Raw genomic sequence first — 18,861 nt, forward strand, 5'->3', positions numbered from 1 at the left:
GGGTCCCACATACTAAGTTTCAAGTGGATACAACAATCCCTGTTGGAGCAGCATCAAAAACTATAAATGTAATTCTGTCTGCTGTCACCAGGGGGCGCTGTATTTTAAAATTAATATTTTCATATAGACGTGTTCAGGGCCGGACTGTCATCAATCCTTGCAAGTTTGGTTCAGATCGGACCAGGATTGGCAAAGTTGTAACAGTTTGTTTTTTTTAGAATTTTCTACCACCACCAGGAGGCGCTGTTTTCAAAATGTACCGTTTCAGCAACACAGTCGTCTTCAGCAACTAACCATCATCAACTATAGCAAGTTTGGTTGGGATCAGACCTTCCATCGCGAAGTTATAAGAGTTTCATTGTCTGTTGTGAAAAATTATTATTATCTCCAATTTTGGCGCCCCCTATCTCCTACGCAATACAATATTTTAAAAAGCTTTTGATAACTTTTGATGCTCAACTCGTCCACATTGATCTCACCAAGTTTGAAGGTGATCGCACAAAAGCTCTAGGAGGAGATAATTGAAATACAAGCTGTCATACTGTCTGCTGTCACCAGGGGGCGCTGTTTTCGAAATTGAATATTTTCATATAGACGTCTTTAGGGCCGGACTGTCATCAATCCTAGCAAGTTTGGTTCAGATCGGACCAGGATTCGCGAAATTGTAGCAGTTTGATTTTTTGTCCCAAAAATCCGACTTTGCATCGTTGCCATGGCAACACCGTTAAACGATTCGTCGTCATATTGATCACACATCATCTACCATGTGTTTTGACTGTTGTCACCAATTTTGAGTGCGGTACGATTATCTGTGTAAAAGTTATTCCCAAAATCGTAAAAAAACTTTTTTTTGGTGTATTTTCTTTCACCACAAGGAGGCGCTGTTTTCAAACTTCACCGTTTTTTCATAGACGTCTTCCGCCATGGCCCATCATCAATCATAGCAAGTTTGGTTTGGATCGGACCTTCCATCGCAAAGTTATAAGAGTTTTGTTTTTCTGATGCGAAACATCAGAATCATCACGAACTTTGCCGCCCCCTATCTCGCGCGCCATGTGACATTTGAAAAACTTTTGATACCGTGAGCTCCTCAACTGGTCCACAGGGACCTCACCAAGTTTGAAGGTGATCGCACGAAAACTCTAGGAGGAGTTAGTTCAAATACCATTGCTGCGAATTCGCCAAAATCGCCAAAAAATCGCCAATCAACCCAAGATGGCGGAATTCCTGTTGGGTTTGGATCATGGTCATAATGTAATTTTTTCTTCATCCTGACCCACTACACATGTGTACCGAATTTCGTGCATGTGCGATATTTGTGTTGGTCATGGTGAATTTGGACAGGTGGCGCCGCACTTATTGGCCCCTCCCACATTCAATTTTCGACGCACATTCCCCGAACCTTTTTCAGACGTAAATTTACACCAGGATTGATGTGGTCACAAAAATTGGTGAGTTTTGGGGTATGGGAAAGGCCTCAAAAAGGCGATTCATTTGGGGGAATAATAAGAATAATAATAATAATAATAAAAATAACTAGTACCGCGCGCGGTTCTGAACGGGTTCGAGCCGACCCGCGCGAGTCGCCGTGTGCCACGGCTCCCCGCGCGCCTCGCGCTCTCACCCGTTCATTCACCGCGCGCGGTACTAGTTATTTTCAGTACTAGTTATTTTCAGTACTAGTTATTTTCAGTACTAGTTATTTTCAGTGGCGTCCCCGCACATGTCGATCCAAATTTCAGGGGGGATCGGCAACGTATGGCAAAGTTATAGGGCACTTCCTGTTTAAAATGGCCGACTTCCTGTTCGGTCAAATGCGCGTCCGTAAACGTGTTCAGGGAAGTTCCCTTGTCTTACATATCAAGTTTTGTGCAGATCCGACAATCTTAGAGTTGACTTCCTGTTTCGGGCATTCCACTTCCTGTTGGGAGGTCATCTTTTGCAGACATGCTCAGGACAGGTCCCTGGTGTGACATATAAGGTTTCATGCAAATTGGACAACGTACGGCATAGTTAGCGGGCACTTCCTGTTTAAAATGGCCAACTTCCTGTTCGTCTCTGGAAACATGTTCAGGGAAGGTCCCGTAACTCACATATCTAGTTTTGTGTCAATCGGACAATGCAAGACTTTACTTCCTGTTTCGGGCGTTCCACTTCCTGTAGGGAGGTGACCTTTTACAGACATGCTCAGGACAGGTCCCTGGTGTCACATATAAGGTTTTGTGCAGATCGGACAATATACTGCAAAGTTAGAGGGCACTTCCTGTTTAAAATGGCCGACTTCCTGTTCGTCTCCGGAAACATGTTCAGGGAAGGTCTTTTAACTCACATATCTAGTTTTGTGTCAATCGGACAATGTAAGACTTTACTTCCTGTTTCGGGCGTTCCACTTCCTGTAGGGAGATGACCTTTTACGGACATGTTGAGGAAGGGTCTGGGGTCCCACATACTAAGTTTCAAGTGGATACAACAATCCCTGTTGGAGCAGCATCAAAAACTATAAATGTAATTCTGTCTGCTGTCACCAGGGGGCGCCGTATTTGAAAATTAATATTTTCATATAGACGTGTTCAGGGCCGGACTGTCATCAATCCTTGCAAGTTTGGTTCAGATCGGACCAGGATTGGCAAAGTTGTAACAGTTTCTTTTTTTAGAATTTTCTAGCACCACCAGGAGGCGCTGTTTTCAAAATGTACCGTTTCAGCAACATAGTCGTCTTCAGCAACTAACCATCATCAACTATAGCAAGTTTGGTTGGGATCAGACCTTCCATCGCGAAGTTATAAGAGTTTCATTGTCTGTTGTGAAAAATTATTATTATCTCCAACTTTGGCGCCCCCTATCTCGTACGCCATACAATATTTTAAAAAGCTTTTGATAACTTTTGATGCTCAACTCGTCCACAATGATCTCACCAAGTTTGAAGGTGATCGCACAAAAGCTCTAGGAGGAGATAATTGAAATACAAGCTGTCATACTGTCTGCTGTCACCAGGGGGCGCTGTTTTCGAAATTGAATATTTTCATATAGACGTCTTTAGGGCCGGACTATCATCAATCCTAGCAAGTTTGGTTCAGATCGGATTAGGATTCGCAAAGTTGTAGCAGTTTGATTTTTTGTCCCAAAAATCCGACTTTGCGTCGTTGCCATGGCAACACCGTTAAACGATTCGTCGTCATATTGATCACACATCATCTACCATGTGTTGTAACTATTGTCACCAATTTTGAGTGCGGTACGATCATCTGTGTAAAAGTAATTCCCGAAATCGCAAAAAAACTTTTTTTTTGTGTATTTTCTTTCACCACAAGGAGGCGCTGTTTTCAAACTTCACCGTTTTTCATAGACGTCTTCAGCCATGGCCCATCATCAATGGTAGCAAGTTTGGTTCGGATCGGACCTTCCATCGCAAAGTTATATGAGTTTTGTTTTTCTGATGCGAAACATCAGAATCATCACGGACTTTGCCGCCCCCTATCTCGCGCGCCATGTGACATTTGAAAAACTTTTGATACCGTGAGCTCCTCAACTGGTCCACAGGGACCTCACCAAGTTTGAAGGTGATCGCACGAAAACTCTAGGAGGAGTTAGTTCAAATACCATTGCTGCGAATTCGCCAAAATCGCCAAAAAATGGCCAATCAACCCAAGATGGCGGATTTCCTGTTGGGTTTGGATCATGGTCATAATGTAATTTTTTCTTCGTCCTGACCCACTACACATGTGTACCGAATTTCGTGCATGTGCGATATTTGTGTTGGTCATGGTGAATTTGGACAGGTGGCGCCGCACTTATTGGCCCCTCCCACATTCAATTTTCGACGCACATTCCCCGAACCTTTTTCAGACGTAAATTTACACCAGGATTGATGCGGTCACAAAAATTGGTGAGTTTTGGGGTATGGGAAAGGCCTCAAAAAGGCGATTCATTTGGGGGAATAATAAGAATAATAATAATAATAATAATAATCCTTCCAGTTTCAAGAGGGTTCTTGCAACCTTGTTGCTCGAACCCTAATAATCCTTCCAGTTTCAATAGGGTTCTTGCAACCTTGTTGCTCGAACCCTAATAATCCTTCCAGTTTCAATAGGGTTCTTGCAACCTTGTTGCTCGAACCCTAATAATAATAATAATCCTTCCAGTTTCAATAGGGTTCTTGCAACCTTGTTGCTCGAACCCTAATAAAGTATTTTACATACATGAGGACTAAGTAAGTAAGTAGCTAACAAAACAAGCTGCACAAAGTGACTGAAAGAAAGAAATGAAGGCTGCTGACCTGTTTGGTGTAGAGCTCCACCTTATGTTGGGCATCTGGCAGGAGCTCGATGTCATCTGCTCCGTAGATCTTCTGGGCAATTATTCTAATCTTATCAGCAATAGGTAACTATGAAATTGGGAGAAGCAGACATGGTCATCAAAACAGTGTGCAGATGTTTTTTTTTTTTTTATATACAATGATTGTCCTTTCAAAATAATAACAATAAAAACATATTTCACATTTGTAAGAGTCCATACCTCCAAATCATAGAGGAACTTAAAGTTGCTGGGCGCTGCAGAGGCTCTCTGGACGGCCTGACCGAGGGCCACTGCCCCGGCTCCGCCCTCAGCCCAGTGGGAGCATCGCACGGCGTCGAACGCTCCGGCGGTTTTAGCCATGCTGCAGACCAAGTCCAGCTCAGCCTCTGTGTCCGTCCTGCAGGACAGGTCAGCACAAAAAAAGCCATAAAAGACAAACAATAACACAATAGATTATAACCTAATCTCTTTATTGTGCCTCTAGCACAGGTATTATTTAAGATATAGGAATAACTGGAGATTTACAAAATTTTGATCTCTAATCCCGCTGGCTGTTGTTCTAGATATTAAATGCCCCTTAAGTGTTGTTCACCAGCTTTTACCATATGACGGAAAGATGGAGCTGATTAACGTTGCACCACTGAAGAGAAACAGTAAAGCGAGTGTGACTGAAGCTGCTGATGTTGTTTGACAGTGGCGTTTTAATGTCATTATTTACAGGATAGAGTAAAGATCCTAGACCGAGATAAAAATATTGAACACTGCACAGCTGTAAGTAAACTTGGTGGTCGTATATTCATTCCATCATGCATTACAACTTACTTGAAACCGTTGACTGCTACCACCACGGGAACACCAAAGTGCTGTGCATTCTCGATCTGCTTCTTCATGTTGCTGCAGCCCTTCTCCAGGAGCTCAAGGTTCTACGCACACACACACACTATTTTATATACAATTCCTCATAATGTATTTTTTGGTCAATTGTTTTACCCAACAGACATGTAGACACATTGTTTGTGCCCAATATTAAATGGACACTTAATTTAATTTGTGACCCCACTGGACACATTGGCATACAAATCCATGAACAGAATATTATTATTTAAATGAAAGCATGTTTTGCATTACCTCCTCCACATATTCCTTTGGCAGTGGCATTCCAGCAGTAACCTGAACAAGAAACAAAAAAATAAATGAATAACTGACAATATGAGTCACTTATGGCCGTATTTCAGGAATAGTTGCATTTATAAAAAAAAAAGGTTGTCCAGTATGTTCATCTCATTATTAAAATGCTGCAGAAAACTCACAGTTGGTCCTCCGCCGTGCATCTTCAGGGCTCGGACAGTCGCCACCAACACCACCACATGTGGCCTCAGGCCCGAGTAGCGGCACTTGATGTTAAAAAATTTCTCCATGCCGATATCGGCGCCAAAACCAGCCTCGGTCACTGTGAGGAGAAGTTACCGGCAGGATGTATCTTCTCTTAATACAGTATGAGGTTGTGGATCATAATCAGGTACAAACAAATGTTAATATTAACCCAGAGAACTTTCTAAAGTCCACTTACCTACAAACCCCTCGGGTCCAACCAACTTCAAAGCTATTTTATCAGCCAAGATGGAGGAGTTGCCATGGGCAATGTTGGCAAAGGGGCCGGCATGGACAAACACAGGAGTACCCTGTGGGCACACGTCACACAAAATGCATCGTTTAGGATCACAAAAGGTTTTGGCAAAAAAAGAAAACAGAAAAACAGAGCCACTGTAGAAGCCTTTGGGAAGTGTGTATATGCTGAATATCACCCACCTCCAACGTCTGCATCAGGTTTGGCTTTATCGCATCTTTCATGAGCACAGTTAGGGCACCACTCACACCCTGTAAAGTAAAATAATTACGTTTTAAGAGCCTTCGTTTCACCAGTTCTTGTATAGACGATGTAGAAGACAGACAACGGTAGGACTGACCAGATCTTCTGTGGTGATTGGCTGTCCACCGCGGCTGGTGGCCACGACCATTTTGGCCAGACGCTGACGCATGTCCTCCAGGCTGCTGGTGAGTGCCAGCACCGCCATGATTTCACTAGCCACCGTGATGTCGAATTGGGCCTGGAGGACAGACAGACATGTGACTCCTTGTCCAAAATATGTTTTTTTTGTTAAAGTTTAGACTTCAGTCAATTTAAAATGTGATCATAGCTTCAACCTGTAATTCAATTAGTGTGTTTTTTAACCAATGGGGGGCACCAAAGTTAATAAATGTCTAATGTAACACTGAGTGAAGCTTGATGGATAAACTATTACCTCTCTCGTGTATCCTTTTTCAGTAGGCGACTGGCCGATAGTGATCTTTCTCAGGAATCTATCATTAGTATCCAACACTGAAAGTACACACAAACACCACAGGGATATTTTATAAACTCAGTACAGGTCAAAATCCAACACATATCAGTACCTACTAAAGCACAAAAGATTTAAGTTATAAAAACTAAATTAACATTGCTTAAATGGGTCAAGTGACAACAATGGACAGAACAAAGTGTCACTCACGATTTCACATTTATATTATATCACATCTATAATTAAAACAAAAAAGTGCCACAAACAAAGATACAAATACACAAGCTGACAGTAATACCAATCAGGGTGATGCGATGTAAACGACAATGACTGAAAATGTCATGAGATGGAGTATAAACCACGATTAAAGATGCCTTTCTTCTTTCATACCTCTGTGCCAGGTGACAGCGCTTGGCTCAATGTCCAGACGAGCAAAGCGGGTGATCTCTTCCTCAGTGAGAGTGGAAGGATCGGTCTTCTCTATGCCCAGTTTCTACACGGTGACAAGGCAACCTTTAGCACAGGCTGTGGGTGTAGTTAACGCACTGGTGTATGTTTTAAATCAAACTGTGATCACTTACTTTCAGTCTGTTGATCTGGATGGGGGAGAACTTCCTCTCTCCTCCACTGAGCGGGACCAAGCGGTTGTACAGTGCCTACAGAGGGAAGGACAACAGTTACAATCCATGAATTAAAGCTGTAGTGCATCACTTTTAAATATTAACAAATGTCAATTACAATAAAACAATTGTCTCAAACGTTTCATGAAATCAATTTAACTGCTTGAGAAAAAAAAAAACCCCAGTCGTTTCAGTTTGACTGAATAAATGCTCATTTTCTTCATCCTCCCCTGCACTGCTGCCTTATACACACAAATGCTCCCTCAGTCAGGTCTGACAGTATTCCTTCAAAAGAGCCTACTTTCATATGAAGGTAAACAAATATGACATAGTTTCAGCTTTAATTTGTGAAACATAAATAAACTGAAATGAACAGTTAAACCCACCTTGTCAGACTGCGTGGACTCGTGGAACATGCGAGCGTCGATGGCGGCAGCCACCAAGTTGTTGGCGGCCGTGATGGCGTGAATGTCACCGGTGAGATGAAGGTTGAACTACAATGAACAAATGTACGACTTTATTCGTTTGTACTTGTAAACAAATCGATGCAGTTTCGCGTCAGAAACACCACTGTGGTACCTCTTCCATTGGAATGACTTGAGAATATCCACCGCCTGCAGCACCACCTATAGAGAGAAGGCCAAAATGACAGCTACATGAATCCAAAAAAGAAATTTAAAGTGGGGCTCTTTTGTGCGCATCCTCTCACTGAGCGTGCTTTACTCCGTAGCTCACCTTTGATGCCAAAGGTGGGTCCCTGAGAAGGCTGTCGGACACACGCGAACACATTCATGTTCATGTGGGCTCCCAGGGCCTGAACCAGTCCGATGGTGGTGGTGCTCTTTCCCTCACCAAGAGGAGTGGGTGTAATGCTGCAGAGGGACACAGTTTGTCAGCAGTGAGCATATTTAAATGACCATTAACTGTACACAGAGACGGAGACAGCATACCCAGTGACCACTACATATTTGCCATCTGGCTGAGCCTGCAGGCGTTTGACGATGTTCAGCTGGACCTTTGCCTTCGTCTTTCCATAGAGTTCCACCTCATCAGAGAGCAGGCCCACCTCCTTTGCCAGATGGTCAATGGGCTTGGGCACGCAGGAGCGAGAGATCACGATGTCACTGTGTGTGTGTGTGTGTGTGTGAGGGTTACAAAAGACAACGCACAAAAATCAGCAAAAACTGTGAGGTCACAACAAGACAAAGAGGACACGGTGCTGAAGGGACAGACCTCGGCACAGGTTTCAGCAGGTTGAGTTTGGTGAAAGAAATGTTCCACTTCCCTGGTTGATGTCCGTCCAGGAAGCGCTTTGCACTCAGCACTGTGTTCTACACACACACACACAAACACACACACACACACAATTGAAAATCTGATTGAGGTCAGGGACATTTTATCAGTGGCTACACAGAGTTTGACTCTCTGAATAGAGCTTACCGCCATCAGCATGGCCACAGTCATGGGTCCAACACCGCCCGGCACTGGAGTGATGAAGCCGGCCTGCTCCTTAGCGGCTTCGTAGTCCACATCACCCACTACCCGCTTCCCACTGGCTTTAGTCTCATCTGAAAGACACAGAGAGAAACTTAACAAACGAATACCACACAAACTGTCCACTGGTAACTACCCTTGTAGAAAACTTGAAATAGTCAAACCTGGAATGTGGTTGATGCCACAGTCGATGACCACCGCTCCCTTCTTGATCCAGTCTCCTTTTACCATCTGTGCTTTGCCGATGCCGACAACTAGGATGTCTGCTTTTCCCACCTTAACATCGTGGAGGATAAAGTGGTAGAATTGTGTCCTTTATTTGTGTTGAAGGGTCTTAAAGGATGCTTTTGGTTGCACTACTGTGAGACACAATTAACAGGTGATGCTGTACCTCTCCAGCAAGATCAGCAGTTTTGGAGTGGCAGGTGGTGACCGTGGCATGGTTCCACAGCAGCAGGTCATGCATCGGCGCGCCCACGATCTTACTGCGGCCGAGGACCACGGCTCTCTTCCCTGCCACAGACACACCTGTAGGAACAAAGTCAATTCCTCTATTCAATCAGAACAAAAGTGCTTTGTTGCACTCCTTAACAAGTTCAATATTACAGTGTTTACCAGTTTGTTTGATTAACTCCATGCAGCCGTTTGGCGTGCAGGGAATGAAGCATTCACCCAAGTCCCCACGAGACAGTTTCCCTGCATTTATGCTGGTGAGCCTGCAAATGAACAAAGATCATATGGGTTAGACATGCAGACTTTCTTGGACTCACTCGCAACACCCTGATTTCTTATTTTTGTAAACTCCACATATCTTAACCACCTCTATTTCTGGACAGATGATGTATGATCAAGATGCTATATAATGTGTTCACATATCACTGAGTTGTGTATGGGTATGTAGTCCTGTTGTTTGACTTTGTGTGTCATGTCTTTGTGTTGCAACGCTGCACAAAAAAAGAAAACATTCAAGATCAGGAATCAACAATCTGTCTACAGATTTCAAAGGGGCCAAACCAGGTGAGATCCTACTCATAAAGTCAGACACGGGGAGCAAGAAAAACAGACTAACTTGAAGGAGCAAATAATTCTTCAGGAGTACTCAGTGTTTCTTTGATGCTCTTACCCATCTACATCCTTCTCTGGGGCCACGGCATTGGTGACCTTCTCTGTGTTGATTTTGTGGATCGAGTCTAAAGGCAGCTGCACGATGAGGCCGTGGACGGACGAGTTCTCGTTCACTTCTGTGATTTTGTGAAGAACCTACACAGAGAACGATGCTTTTACACTCCAATATGTGTGATATAATCCAACAGCTTTAACAAGCACAGAGTTAAAAATCAGGAAATGCTTATTAAACTGTGACCTCACCTCCTCCTCGGTGGCCGTCTTTGGAAGTCTCGTATGTGTGGCATTTATTCCAATCTGCATGAAAACAAAGCAACGTTAAAAAGACATAAGTTAGATTTTACTGCTACATTGTAAAAAAGGATCATGGAAATATTGCATATAAATCTCTTGATTTACCTCTGTTGCTGCCTTCAACTTCATGTTGATGTACAGATTTGAATCATCGCGGTCTCCAACCTGCAAAGGCATATGGCATCACTTGAGCTGCCGGTTGATAGGAACTTCAGGCCTTTACACTGCTGTATGCTGTAGTACATGACAATAATCTAAAGCCTTATATTCCAACCATATGTTTTTTTTCAAACCTGGGGATACCCTTTTGGTAGGGAATGGCAATTTTGTTTTATTCCACCCATAGTAATAAAAGAAAACTTGGTTGTGGCACATTTTCTTTATCTGAATAATACAGCTGAAACAATTACAATTAATATTTCACAAGTGACTTGAAAATACTGTCAAGCACACCAACATACAGTCCTGGTGATTTATATTTCAGGACCTCATGATTCTTATTTTTTTGATCAGGAATTTAGGGAATTGTCTTATAACTACGTATCGCAATACAAAAACATTTATCGCAATAATTATTGATATCCAATACAAACTGTGATTGTAAATTTGTCCAATTGTGGCCCAACCCTATTTAAACGGGAGTCATGTTCATCTTACACTTACCTGTAAAACCACTAAACCTGGAGAGAAGTTGGGGTCCTGAAGCTTCATCTGCTCCACATCCTTCTTCAGACGCTCCCTCACCTGCCTGAGAGCACACAAAGAAGATCTTTTTTTTAAAAACGCTGTGTAGGCTGAATTATTAAAGGAAAGTTTGGTGTGTGTGTGTTTTGCTCTGTTTGTTTTATTACTGTACAGCACTTTGGTCAACTATGCGGTATTTAAATGTGCTTTATAAAGTGGATTGAAATGGAAAGGTTCCAGGACGATGAGGTACTACAGCCACACAGGTCATACATTCCCCTTACATATTTGGAAATCAGATATCTGCCATTGGTTTATGACACTCTAAATCTGGTAAACAGTCCCCAGCTGTATGTCATGGCACATGCAAGTCAAGGACATCAGAGAGTCACTTAAGAGACTTGGCCTTTGTCTTTGCCTGATCTTTAATCATGTCATGTTCCTGTAGTCTGGGAAACAAACAACCTTACACTTTGTGTCAGTCGTGACTTCTCTGATCACTCAGACAAAGTCAGTTGAATCAATCAGCGGCAACGCAAATCAGCAGTGATGGAAGTTAATTTTTAAGTTCTGCACACCACTAAATTAACTGTCAAGGTGAATCTCTTTTAAATCCCACTAAGTAAATGCTGATAACACAACTATGAACACAATTGACCATATAACTAAGCTGATTTGTCAGGTCCACGCAACATCATGTAGGCTGATTATAGTGTTTAAAACTTTAATCAGATTTAGATTGAAACAGCGTGAGTGTGTGTGCATCACATGCACTTCATTGGCAGAGAGGATGATTGACACAATGGTATTGATTACGGATGCGTGACACAACTCTGGACTTAGTTTTGAGTGAAACCTTTTAGTATATATACAAAAAATAAAATAAATAGTGTTGCTTTTTTATTTTCTCACCTACAAGAACAAAGAAACCTTTCACTCATTTTTGTATCATAATAAAAATCTTTTTTCACAATGACGGATAATAAAAACATGGTCACTCATCAACCAGAGCCATATTCCTGTATTCAGACAATACTGTATTTGTTCTCTCATAATTTCCCCTCTGTAAACCAGCTCTTTTAGATGAGGGCTTTTAGCAGAAACAAAGAATATGCCTCCGTCTGTAGAGACTACTTATCCAGCAAAAAAAAAAAAAGCATTGGTCGGTCATCTTTTGTCTAAGTGAAGAGAAGAGACGGCAGATCTGTGCAGAGGCTGTGCAGGCAATTGTTGCAAAAAAGAAATCTAACTAATGAGCACTGTGAGGGGGAGTTAACAGGGTGCAGGCTGTCATGTCTTGTGACAAGCACATGCATCTAAATGAAAAGTCGTGCACTTTGCCAGTGAAGGGCTTTTCTTTTTCTTTTGGTCAGATATACGTATTTAGAACTGCCAAATTAACTCCCGGTGCAAGATTGGGTCGAAAGATATTGAACCAGTCGTTTAATGGACAAAAACATTTGACACATCTGAGCTTCAATATTCAAAGCATATTCATGCGTCATGTATATAGAACATTTGCTATATTGTTACTGAAGAAAATTATACCATGATATATATATTGTTATTTAATTATTTCTGGTCTTTGTGTGGAGTTTGCATGTTCTCCCTGTGTATGCGTATGAGATTTCTCCAGGTTCTACCAGTGTCCTCCCACAGTCCAAAAACATGCAGATATGGGGATTAGGGCAAATTGGACAATCTGAATTGAGCGTAGGTGTGAGAGTGAATGGTTTTTTGTCTCTATATGTGTCCCTGTGATGGACTGGAGACCAGGCTGTACCTCGCTTTCACACTATGTCAGCTGGGATTGGCACCAGCATGCTGAGGATAAAGCGGTAGAAGATGAATGAAATTAATTATTCACCAACCCTATTGATGCTTAGGTAAAGGTCGACTTGATTAGTCAATATAGCCAGTTAATAAGGATCTGATTAACTCAGCAATGGACAATTATTTAATAAAAGTTAAGCAATTTTGTGCATCATTTGTGTTTATTATGCTGTTATTTTTGAGGGAAAAACCCATGAGTCAACCTCGATATTGAACACAATTATATTATGACATATATATTCGTGCAGATTGTTTTCAAGCCCTACTCATGAGAATTATTATATATAGTTCATTCGAATTCATTAGACTATAATGACACACTTTATATAATATAAAATGGTGTGTTTGTGAGCAGCAGAGGTCATTAAATCAACAGGGCAAAGATCACACCACACCACCACAGCTTCTTACATAACAAGGAAGGATTTGCAACTATTGATTGCCTCACTTGTACGTTGCCTCACTTGTACATTTGTTTTTGTTATGAATAAGCGTCGAATTACAGTTTTGAAAAGCACAATCAGGGTCAAACACAGTCATCAGTGTCAGAGAAGCAGCAGCAGCAGAGATTTATCAGGTGCTTTTCTACAAAAAACTACTTTGGCACACTTCATTCACGTGGCCACCACCAGCAGCAGAAGCAGCATGTGTGAATATTTCTGCTGCAACAGCATTATTTTAAACGTGCAGAAAACTGCTGCGTGTTCCACGTGCATTCAATTAAGAAAACGCACGTGATTTAACCATAATGTGTAAAGTTACAGTAACTCTCAGGTGGCTAGTTAGCTGCCAGAGTTAGCCGACGTACAAACACGTCACTTACTGTACGTTTATTTGACAGTTGGTGTGTTAATAATACTGCAGAGTAAACGCGGGTACTTACGCTGAAACTTCTTTCCCACTTATGATTTGAGCGGACATCTTAGGAGCACTGGGAGCTGCGGCGCTAAGTGATGCTGTTGCTGGTGACTCCTTCTGACAAGAAGACGCTCGCATTGAGCACGTCCCAAACTTAACTTTGATCAACGAGCGTCGGGGGAAAACGTTTATAACGCAGGTTCAATCCACAAACACGAAACTTCCGCTGAAAATCGGCGCGGTAGCTTTCGGGAATAGCGTCAGACGTAGAGACAGTTGCCTCACGAGTGGGGGCGTTAAGCCAGGGGGGCGGAGCAAATTGAGTCAACTCCGTAGGCCAATCAAATCTTTTATAAGCGCCGCGTGACGCTGTAGACCAATAGTGTTTTTGTTTAAAGAAATACGAGCAAAAAGTAATGAAACAAGAAGTGACGTTTGTGCACTGTGGGCTATAATATTAATTATTGCTGAAGAAAACTGTGATGTACAATATATTGTTATTGAATTACTTCCCCAGTACAAGTACAAATACTTTGTTATTTGGGAGAGTTGGTAATGGTCTGTATTTACACTATATTTTTGCCATTCACAACATGGGGTTAAGTATCTTGCTCAAGGACACATAGAGACTAGCAGAGCCAGGAATTGAACCCACAACCCTCTTTGAATTTTACTAAGTTTTAATAAGTACAGTAAATGTCACATACTTTTATAGACTTTTACTTTAGTAATATAAAAATGTTCAACTTCTACTTCTACCAAAAAGTTTGGCCTTTTACTCAAGCATCCCCTTTAGGCACTTTATACAAGAGTGATATTTACACAAAACAAACCCTGATTGTTGCTCTCGTGGATGATTTGGGTGTTAATACCGCGCAGCACCAGCAGAGGACAGCACCACTGTGTTTGTGCAGCGCTCGTTCACTGTCCGTGAAGAGACTCCTGACAGCGGTGTTTTTTAATCTATGGGACGGCTTCGACTCGGTTACTGGCGCTTGTTCGAATGCATGTCCATGTATTAACATTCCAGTATTCTATAAAAAGGTGCCAGACACCAATAATCCTATTTATCTGGCGTTTTGGTCCGATGTGAGACATGAAGAAATGCCGAGAGCTATGGAGAGTCGATTCAGTGTTTTGAACGACAACGAAGACATCAAAAGGCGAGCGTCAAACACGGAGAACAACCTCCACTCGGAAAGGTGAGTTAACAGCAGAGGCCAATTTGTCAAAACGAGAGTATAATTAGCGGTTTTACTCCGCGGAGGCGGAGGAGGAGGACTGGGCGTTACTGGTGCTGCTGACACTGTTAGCTTACGAGTGTGTAGCTGTCTGTCTGCACAGTCTCTGTTTACGTTAGTGCCAAAGTCTCTCCGTTGATGTTGTTGTGTTTCTGGGGCCTGTACCGTAAAGCAGTTTCAAAACATTTTTGATTTATCTGAGCCCTAACACTGATGAGTAATAATCCACAGGTAAACCAGCAGGTAACACATAGCAACACTGAGAAGTCAAATGTAATATCATCACACAAGAAGAAGAATAGAAAGGAAGGAAGCACAGTAATCCTATTAAGTTAAGTACTTTTGTTTCATTGTCTGCTGTTAAAGTGAATATTATGCACAGAAGTTGTACTTAATATAATGCTGTTTGTGCGTCATGATTTCCAGGTTTGGTAAAAACTGATGAATGTGAACATTTTTTAATCTTGAAATATGAATATTTTCTAATCTCTGAATGCCAAACCTCATCCACAAGCCACTAACTCACGTGCATGTCGTCTCCTCAGGTCAAAGACATTGTTTGAGGAAATCCGCGCCTCAATCAACAACAATGACAAAGAGGACCGGTCGTTCTGGAGGCCCGTACTCCCTTGGGGTGGCGTCTTCTCCATTAAGGCAGGACGTAAGGCCATATCATGCACCCCACTCTATGTCAAAATCAACCTAAAGAACACCTGCACCATCGATGGCTTCCTCATGATCCTCTACGTGATCCTGCGGGACAACCAGGGTTTTCCCCGGGAGCTGGCCGTCTTCTTGGGCAAGCACTTTGTGGAGTATTTCCTCTACCTGATGGACTCCTGTGACTACACCACAGTGAAGTTGCTGTGGATCTGGGACAGAATGTCCAAACTTCAGTACCGCTCGGAGATCCACCAGGCGGCACTGGAAATTGACTTGTTTGGCAACGAGCACGACAACTTCACAAAGAACCTGGAGAACCTCATGTGCACCATACAGGAGAGCTTGTGCACCAACTGGAGCTGTCCAGGCCGCTTCCAGGAATTCATCAAGACTACTCTCAACATCAGGTACACGGCAAATATCTCCATCCTTACCTCACTCACTTACAAAGGGCATTTTCTTTCACAAAGTGGGTCAAACCCTGACACAGTTTCCATTTCTTTTTAATGTTTCTCTTTCATTTTTTGCCTCCAGCCCTCCTCATGAACTGCCCCACAGAGACCCCATTCAGTCGGCTGTGGACAAGTTCTTCTGCCCAAAGCTCCTGCTCTGCTCAGAACTGGGGTAAAAATGGAACCCGTTCATCTTCCATTGATTCAGTTCAGTGTTTCACCTCTCCCTGAAAAAACTAAAACCTGTCTTTTGTATCAGGTGTGATGGTCTAAGGGAGTTTTCTCAGAGGGCTTTCTGCTATGGAGCCCCACCATTTGTCATTCTGAACATGCAGCAGTGGAAGTCAGAGGAGCTGTCCTACGTCCCTTACCACCTGGCTCTATGCCAGCACAGGTACTGTATGTTTCTATAGGTGCTAACATGCATTATTATGACTTTGATACATGGCTGTGTTTCCAGTGTTTGACCAGGGATTTAAATAAACAAGTTAAAAGAGATAGCTTGGGTGTTTTAGAAAGTGTGGTTGTATGAGGTACTGACACATCTGGCTTTCATGGCACGTCCATGGCTGCTGGAAGGTACAGAAGGAAGAACAGATTTAAAGCCACTTAAAAACAGGCTTAAAAAAAAAGTAGGAAAAAAAATTTGAATTTATGGCTGCGTTAGGGACCATTCACATCCCTTAATTAAAAAGCTTAGTGCAGTACTTTATGCATGTGTCCGTTTGACACAGTCACTGAAATGAAATACAGCTGGTGCTGTTGCTAAATTCTCCAGACTCCTATTAAATATTGAGATTTTAGACATCCAAACAAACATAAATGGTCTTTTTTTTTCTTTTTTGTTTTAATGAAAGCACATTTTAGACAACTATTGCAGTTTCAAGCTGCTGGCTTTGCACCCACAAAAATAAATAGATATTTGAAAAAAAGAGAAGTATTCGGCACCCAGTATTTTTTAAAGTAGCTGCCATTAAATCACCATTTTAAAGTTTCTAAGAGAGGAAACTGTGTCCTTTTTGCCTCACAGGTACTTATTAGAGGGCGCCACACTTTTCAACAAGGAAGAGCATCACTACTCCGCAGCTTTCCAGATCGACGGCTGCTGGATGCACTATGACGGATTGAGGAGTGACAATCTGATCCTGTTACACAAGCCACCGGAGCTCCTGCTGCTCTCCTCCCTGGTCTATATCCGCGCCTCTGACAAATGAACCGAGCTGACCCGGAGTACGGACGGACACTCAAAAGCCCCAAATCACAGCATCTGTCCTCTTTTTTTCTCATGTATGACATCATATTTCCTCTCTTAGGTGTAAAAGTGCTGAATGACATTTATGCTTCGTTTCACCTGAATGCTTTCAAAAAGCTCTCTGCACAAATTGAAAATGACTTTTATCTTTTGTGCATGCTTGGAATCCAAGAATATAATGGACTATAATAGTTCTGTGTTGACACTTTGCCATGACCATATTAATGAATAATGCACACAGTATACATTACCTGCCACGTAGAAGGGAATATGATTTAAAAAATTACACTGTGAGTGTGCGTTTTCTGTTAAGACGCCTTGTATAGGAGATGATTGACTGTATACAACATTTATACATATGTTCATGTGTTTTGTCTGTGATTAACTTCACACATTTATGCCCTTTACCGAGACTCAGTTGGTGCTTTTTTCTATTAGGTTTTATTCTATTTTCATTCTGATGAAACCAAAACAAAAGATGAGTCCACATCAGGTTAAATAACTCATAAATGATCATTTTAGTATTAACTGAGAACTATGTATTACTAAAAAAAAATATATATATATTATTTAACTTGAAATAATTACTGGAATCACATGGTGCCTCTGTTCTGTCGAACAGAAATCCTCAATCAAGGTTTTCAGTTTTGGTTTCTATGCAGACTTTGTCTTAAAAATGCAAATTAAAAATATTTTGGTGTACGAACCTGTGATTTATTTTTTACCACGTGTGTGTGAGTGGTGTGGATGAACATCACAATAGCCACATAAAAAGCAGACTACCTTTTAAGGCAGGCATTTATTATTATTCTTATATTTTTTTTTACTGGGTACAACTGCACCAAACAAACTTGACTAAAATGTATGTAAAATGTCAATCAATTAATCAAAACATGGCCAAATGTGAAAAGCTACTGTTTTCTACATCTAAAGGTTATCTTGTACTTCCAGTATTAATCCACAGGATATAAAAATTCAAGATCCCCACCGCCTTACTCCTGACACACAGTTGGAAAAACGTAAAAGAAGCAGAGTGGTCGTTTGGCTAACGTTGACATCAGTTCCAAAGGATTTCATCTTTCTCTCACACACACACAAACATGTGTGGCAGACCAGGTGTTAATCGTGCATCTGCTTTCCTTCAACAAGCACTTTGGTGAGAGTGGTGGCAAAAAAAATAAAAAACATGACATTGGTTAGGCCAAGAAACACATACAGTTTTAACCTTCCTGTCCTTTTGCAGATTAACGTTTGCAGCTTTTCATCAGCCTTTTTTTTTTTTAAAGTAGTAGTTAGTATACACACACACACACACACACACCTCAGAAATCATCGACATGATACATAAACAGTGATGCTGGATAAATCATGGCGGCAGCACATAATCACGCCTGCGTGATTTTGTGCTGTGGTAAAGTGACGTGACAAATTATTTCAACAGTAAACAGAACATCAAAATAGTACAAATTATAAATACAAAAAAAAAAAAGTAATTCACATCTTTTAAAAAATAATATTTGTGGGGACAACAAAGTATTCCATTTCTGTAGTGACGAAAACAAACAAGAAGTCTCACCAGTGACACCCCGACCAATCCACAAGGCTAAATGTCACACGTTTTCATCTAATGCACTAGGTTTAGAGAACAAGAGCAAAGTGGAAGAGCACATATCCTAACCTCGAGTTTACAAGACTTGTATGTGAAGGCAT

General features: G+C 41.7%; 2 protein-coding genes across 2 annotated transcripts; one reads left to right on the forward strand and one right to left on the reverse strand.

Annotated features, from left to right (window-relative positions):
* Window positions 1-4,207: 4,207 nt before the first annotated feature.
* On the reverse strand, window positions 4,208-13,813 carry mthfd1b (methylenetetrahydrofolate dehydrogenase (NADP+ dependent) 1b). The gene is made up of 25 exons (XM_044048253.1): window positions 13,569-13,813; window positions 10,832-10,916; window positions 10,274-10,333; window positions 10,118-10,171; window positions 9,873-10,009; window positions 9,365-9,465; window positions 9,141-9,277; window positions 8,914-9,025; window positions 8,696-8,823; window positions 8,489-8,586; window positions 8,206-8,379; window positions 7,991-8,127; window positions 7,835-7,881; window positions 7,642-7,749; window positions 7,217-7,291; window positions 7,026-7,128; window positions 6,600-6,676; window positions 6,264-6,404; window positions 6,106-6,174; window positions 5,867-5,978; window positions 5,607-5,746; window positions 5,425-5,466; window positions 5,119-5,219; window positions 4,516-4,693; window positions 4,208-4,384 (listed from the first exon to the last, which is right to left on the reverse strand). Exons 1-25 carry the CDS (start codon window positions 13,679-13,681, stop codon window positions 4,223-4,225), a joined length of 2,691 nt encoding a protein of 896 aa, XP_043904188.1. The 5' UTR covers window positions 13,682-13,813; the 3' UTR covers window positions 4,208-4,222.
* A 636-nt stretch (window positions 13,814-14,449) lies between these two features.
* lg16h14orf28 (linkage group 16 C14orf28 homolog) lies at window positions 14,450-17,857 on the forward strand. Its single transcript, XM_044047570.1, has 5 exons — window positions 14,450-14,745; window positions 15,330-15,854; window positions 15,982-16,071; window positions 16,159-16,293; window positions 16,930-17,857. Exons 1-5 carry the CDS (start codon window positions 14,648-14,650, stop codon window positions 17,111-17,113), a joined length of 1,032 nt encoding a protein of 343 aa, XP_043903505.1. The 5' UTR covers window positions 14,450-14,647; the 3' UTR covers window positions 17,114-17,857.
* Window positions 17,858-18,861: the final 1,004 nt, after the last annotated feature.

This window comes from Solea senegalensis, linkage group LG16, assembly GCF_019176455.1.
Source record: "Solea senegalensis isolate Sse05_10M linkage group LG16, IFAPA_SoseM_1, whole genome shotgun sequence".
NCBI lineage: Eukaryota > Metazoa > Chordata > Actinopteri > Pleuronectiformes > Soleidae > Solea > Solea senegalensis.

Coding starts and splice junctions, on each gene's coding strand:
- lg16h14orf28 (XM_044047570.1), top strand. CDS start 14,648: ATGCCGAGAGCTATGGAGAGTCGATTCAGTGTTTTGAACGACAACGAA. Junction 14,746..15,329: donor AACAACCTCCACTCGGAAAG/GTGAGTTAACAG, acceptor TCGTCTCCTCAG/GTCAAAGACATTGTTTGAGG. Junction 15,855..15,981: donor AAGACTACTCTCAACATCAG/GTACACGGCAAA, acceptor TTTTGCCTCCAG/CCCTCCTCATGAACTGCCCC.
- mthfd1b (XM_044048253.1), bottom strand. CDS start 13,681: ATGCGAGCGTCTTCTTGTCAGAAGGAGTCACCAGCAACAGCATCACTT. Junction 9,026..9,140: donor CTGCTGATCTTGCTGGAGAG/GTACAGCATCAC, acceptor CACGATGTTAAG/GTGGGAAAAGCAGACATCCT. Junction 4,694..5,118: donor GTAGCAGTCAACGGTTTCAA/GTAAGTTGTAAT, acceptor CCTGTCCTGCAG/GACGGACACAGAGGCTGAGC.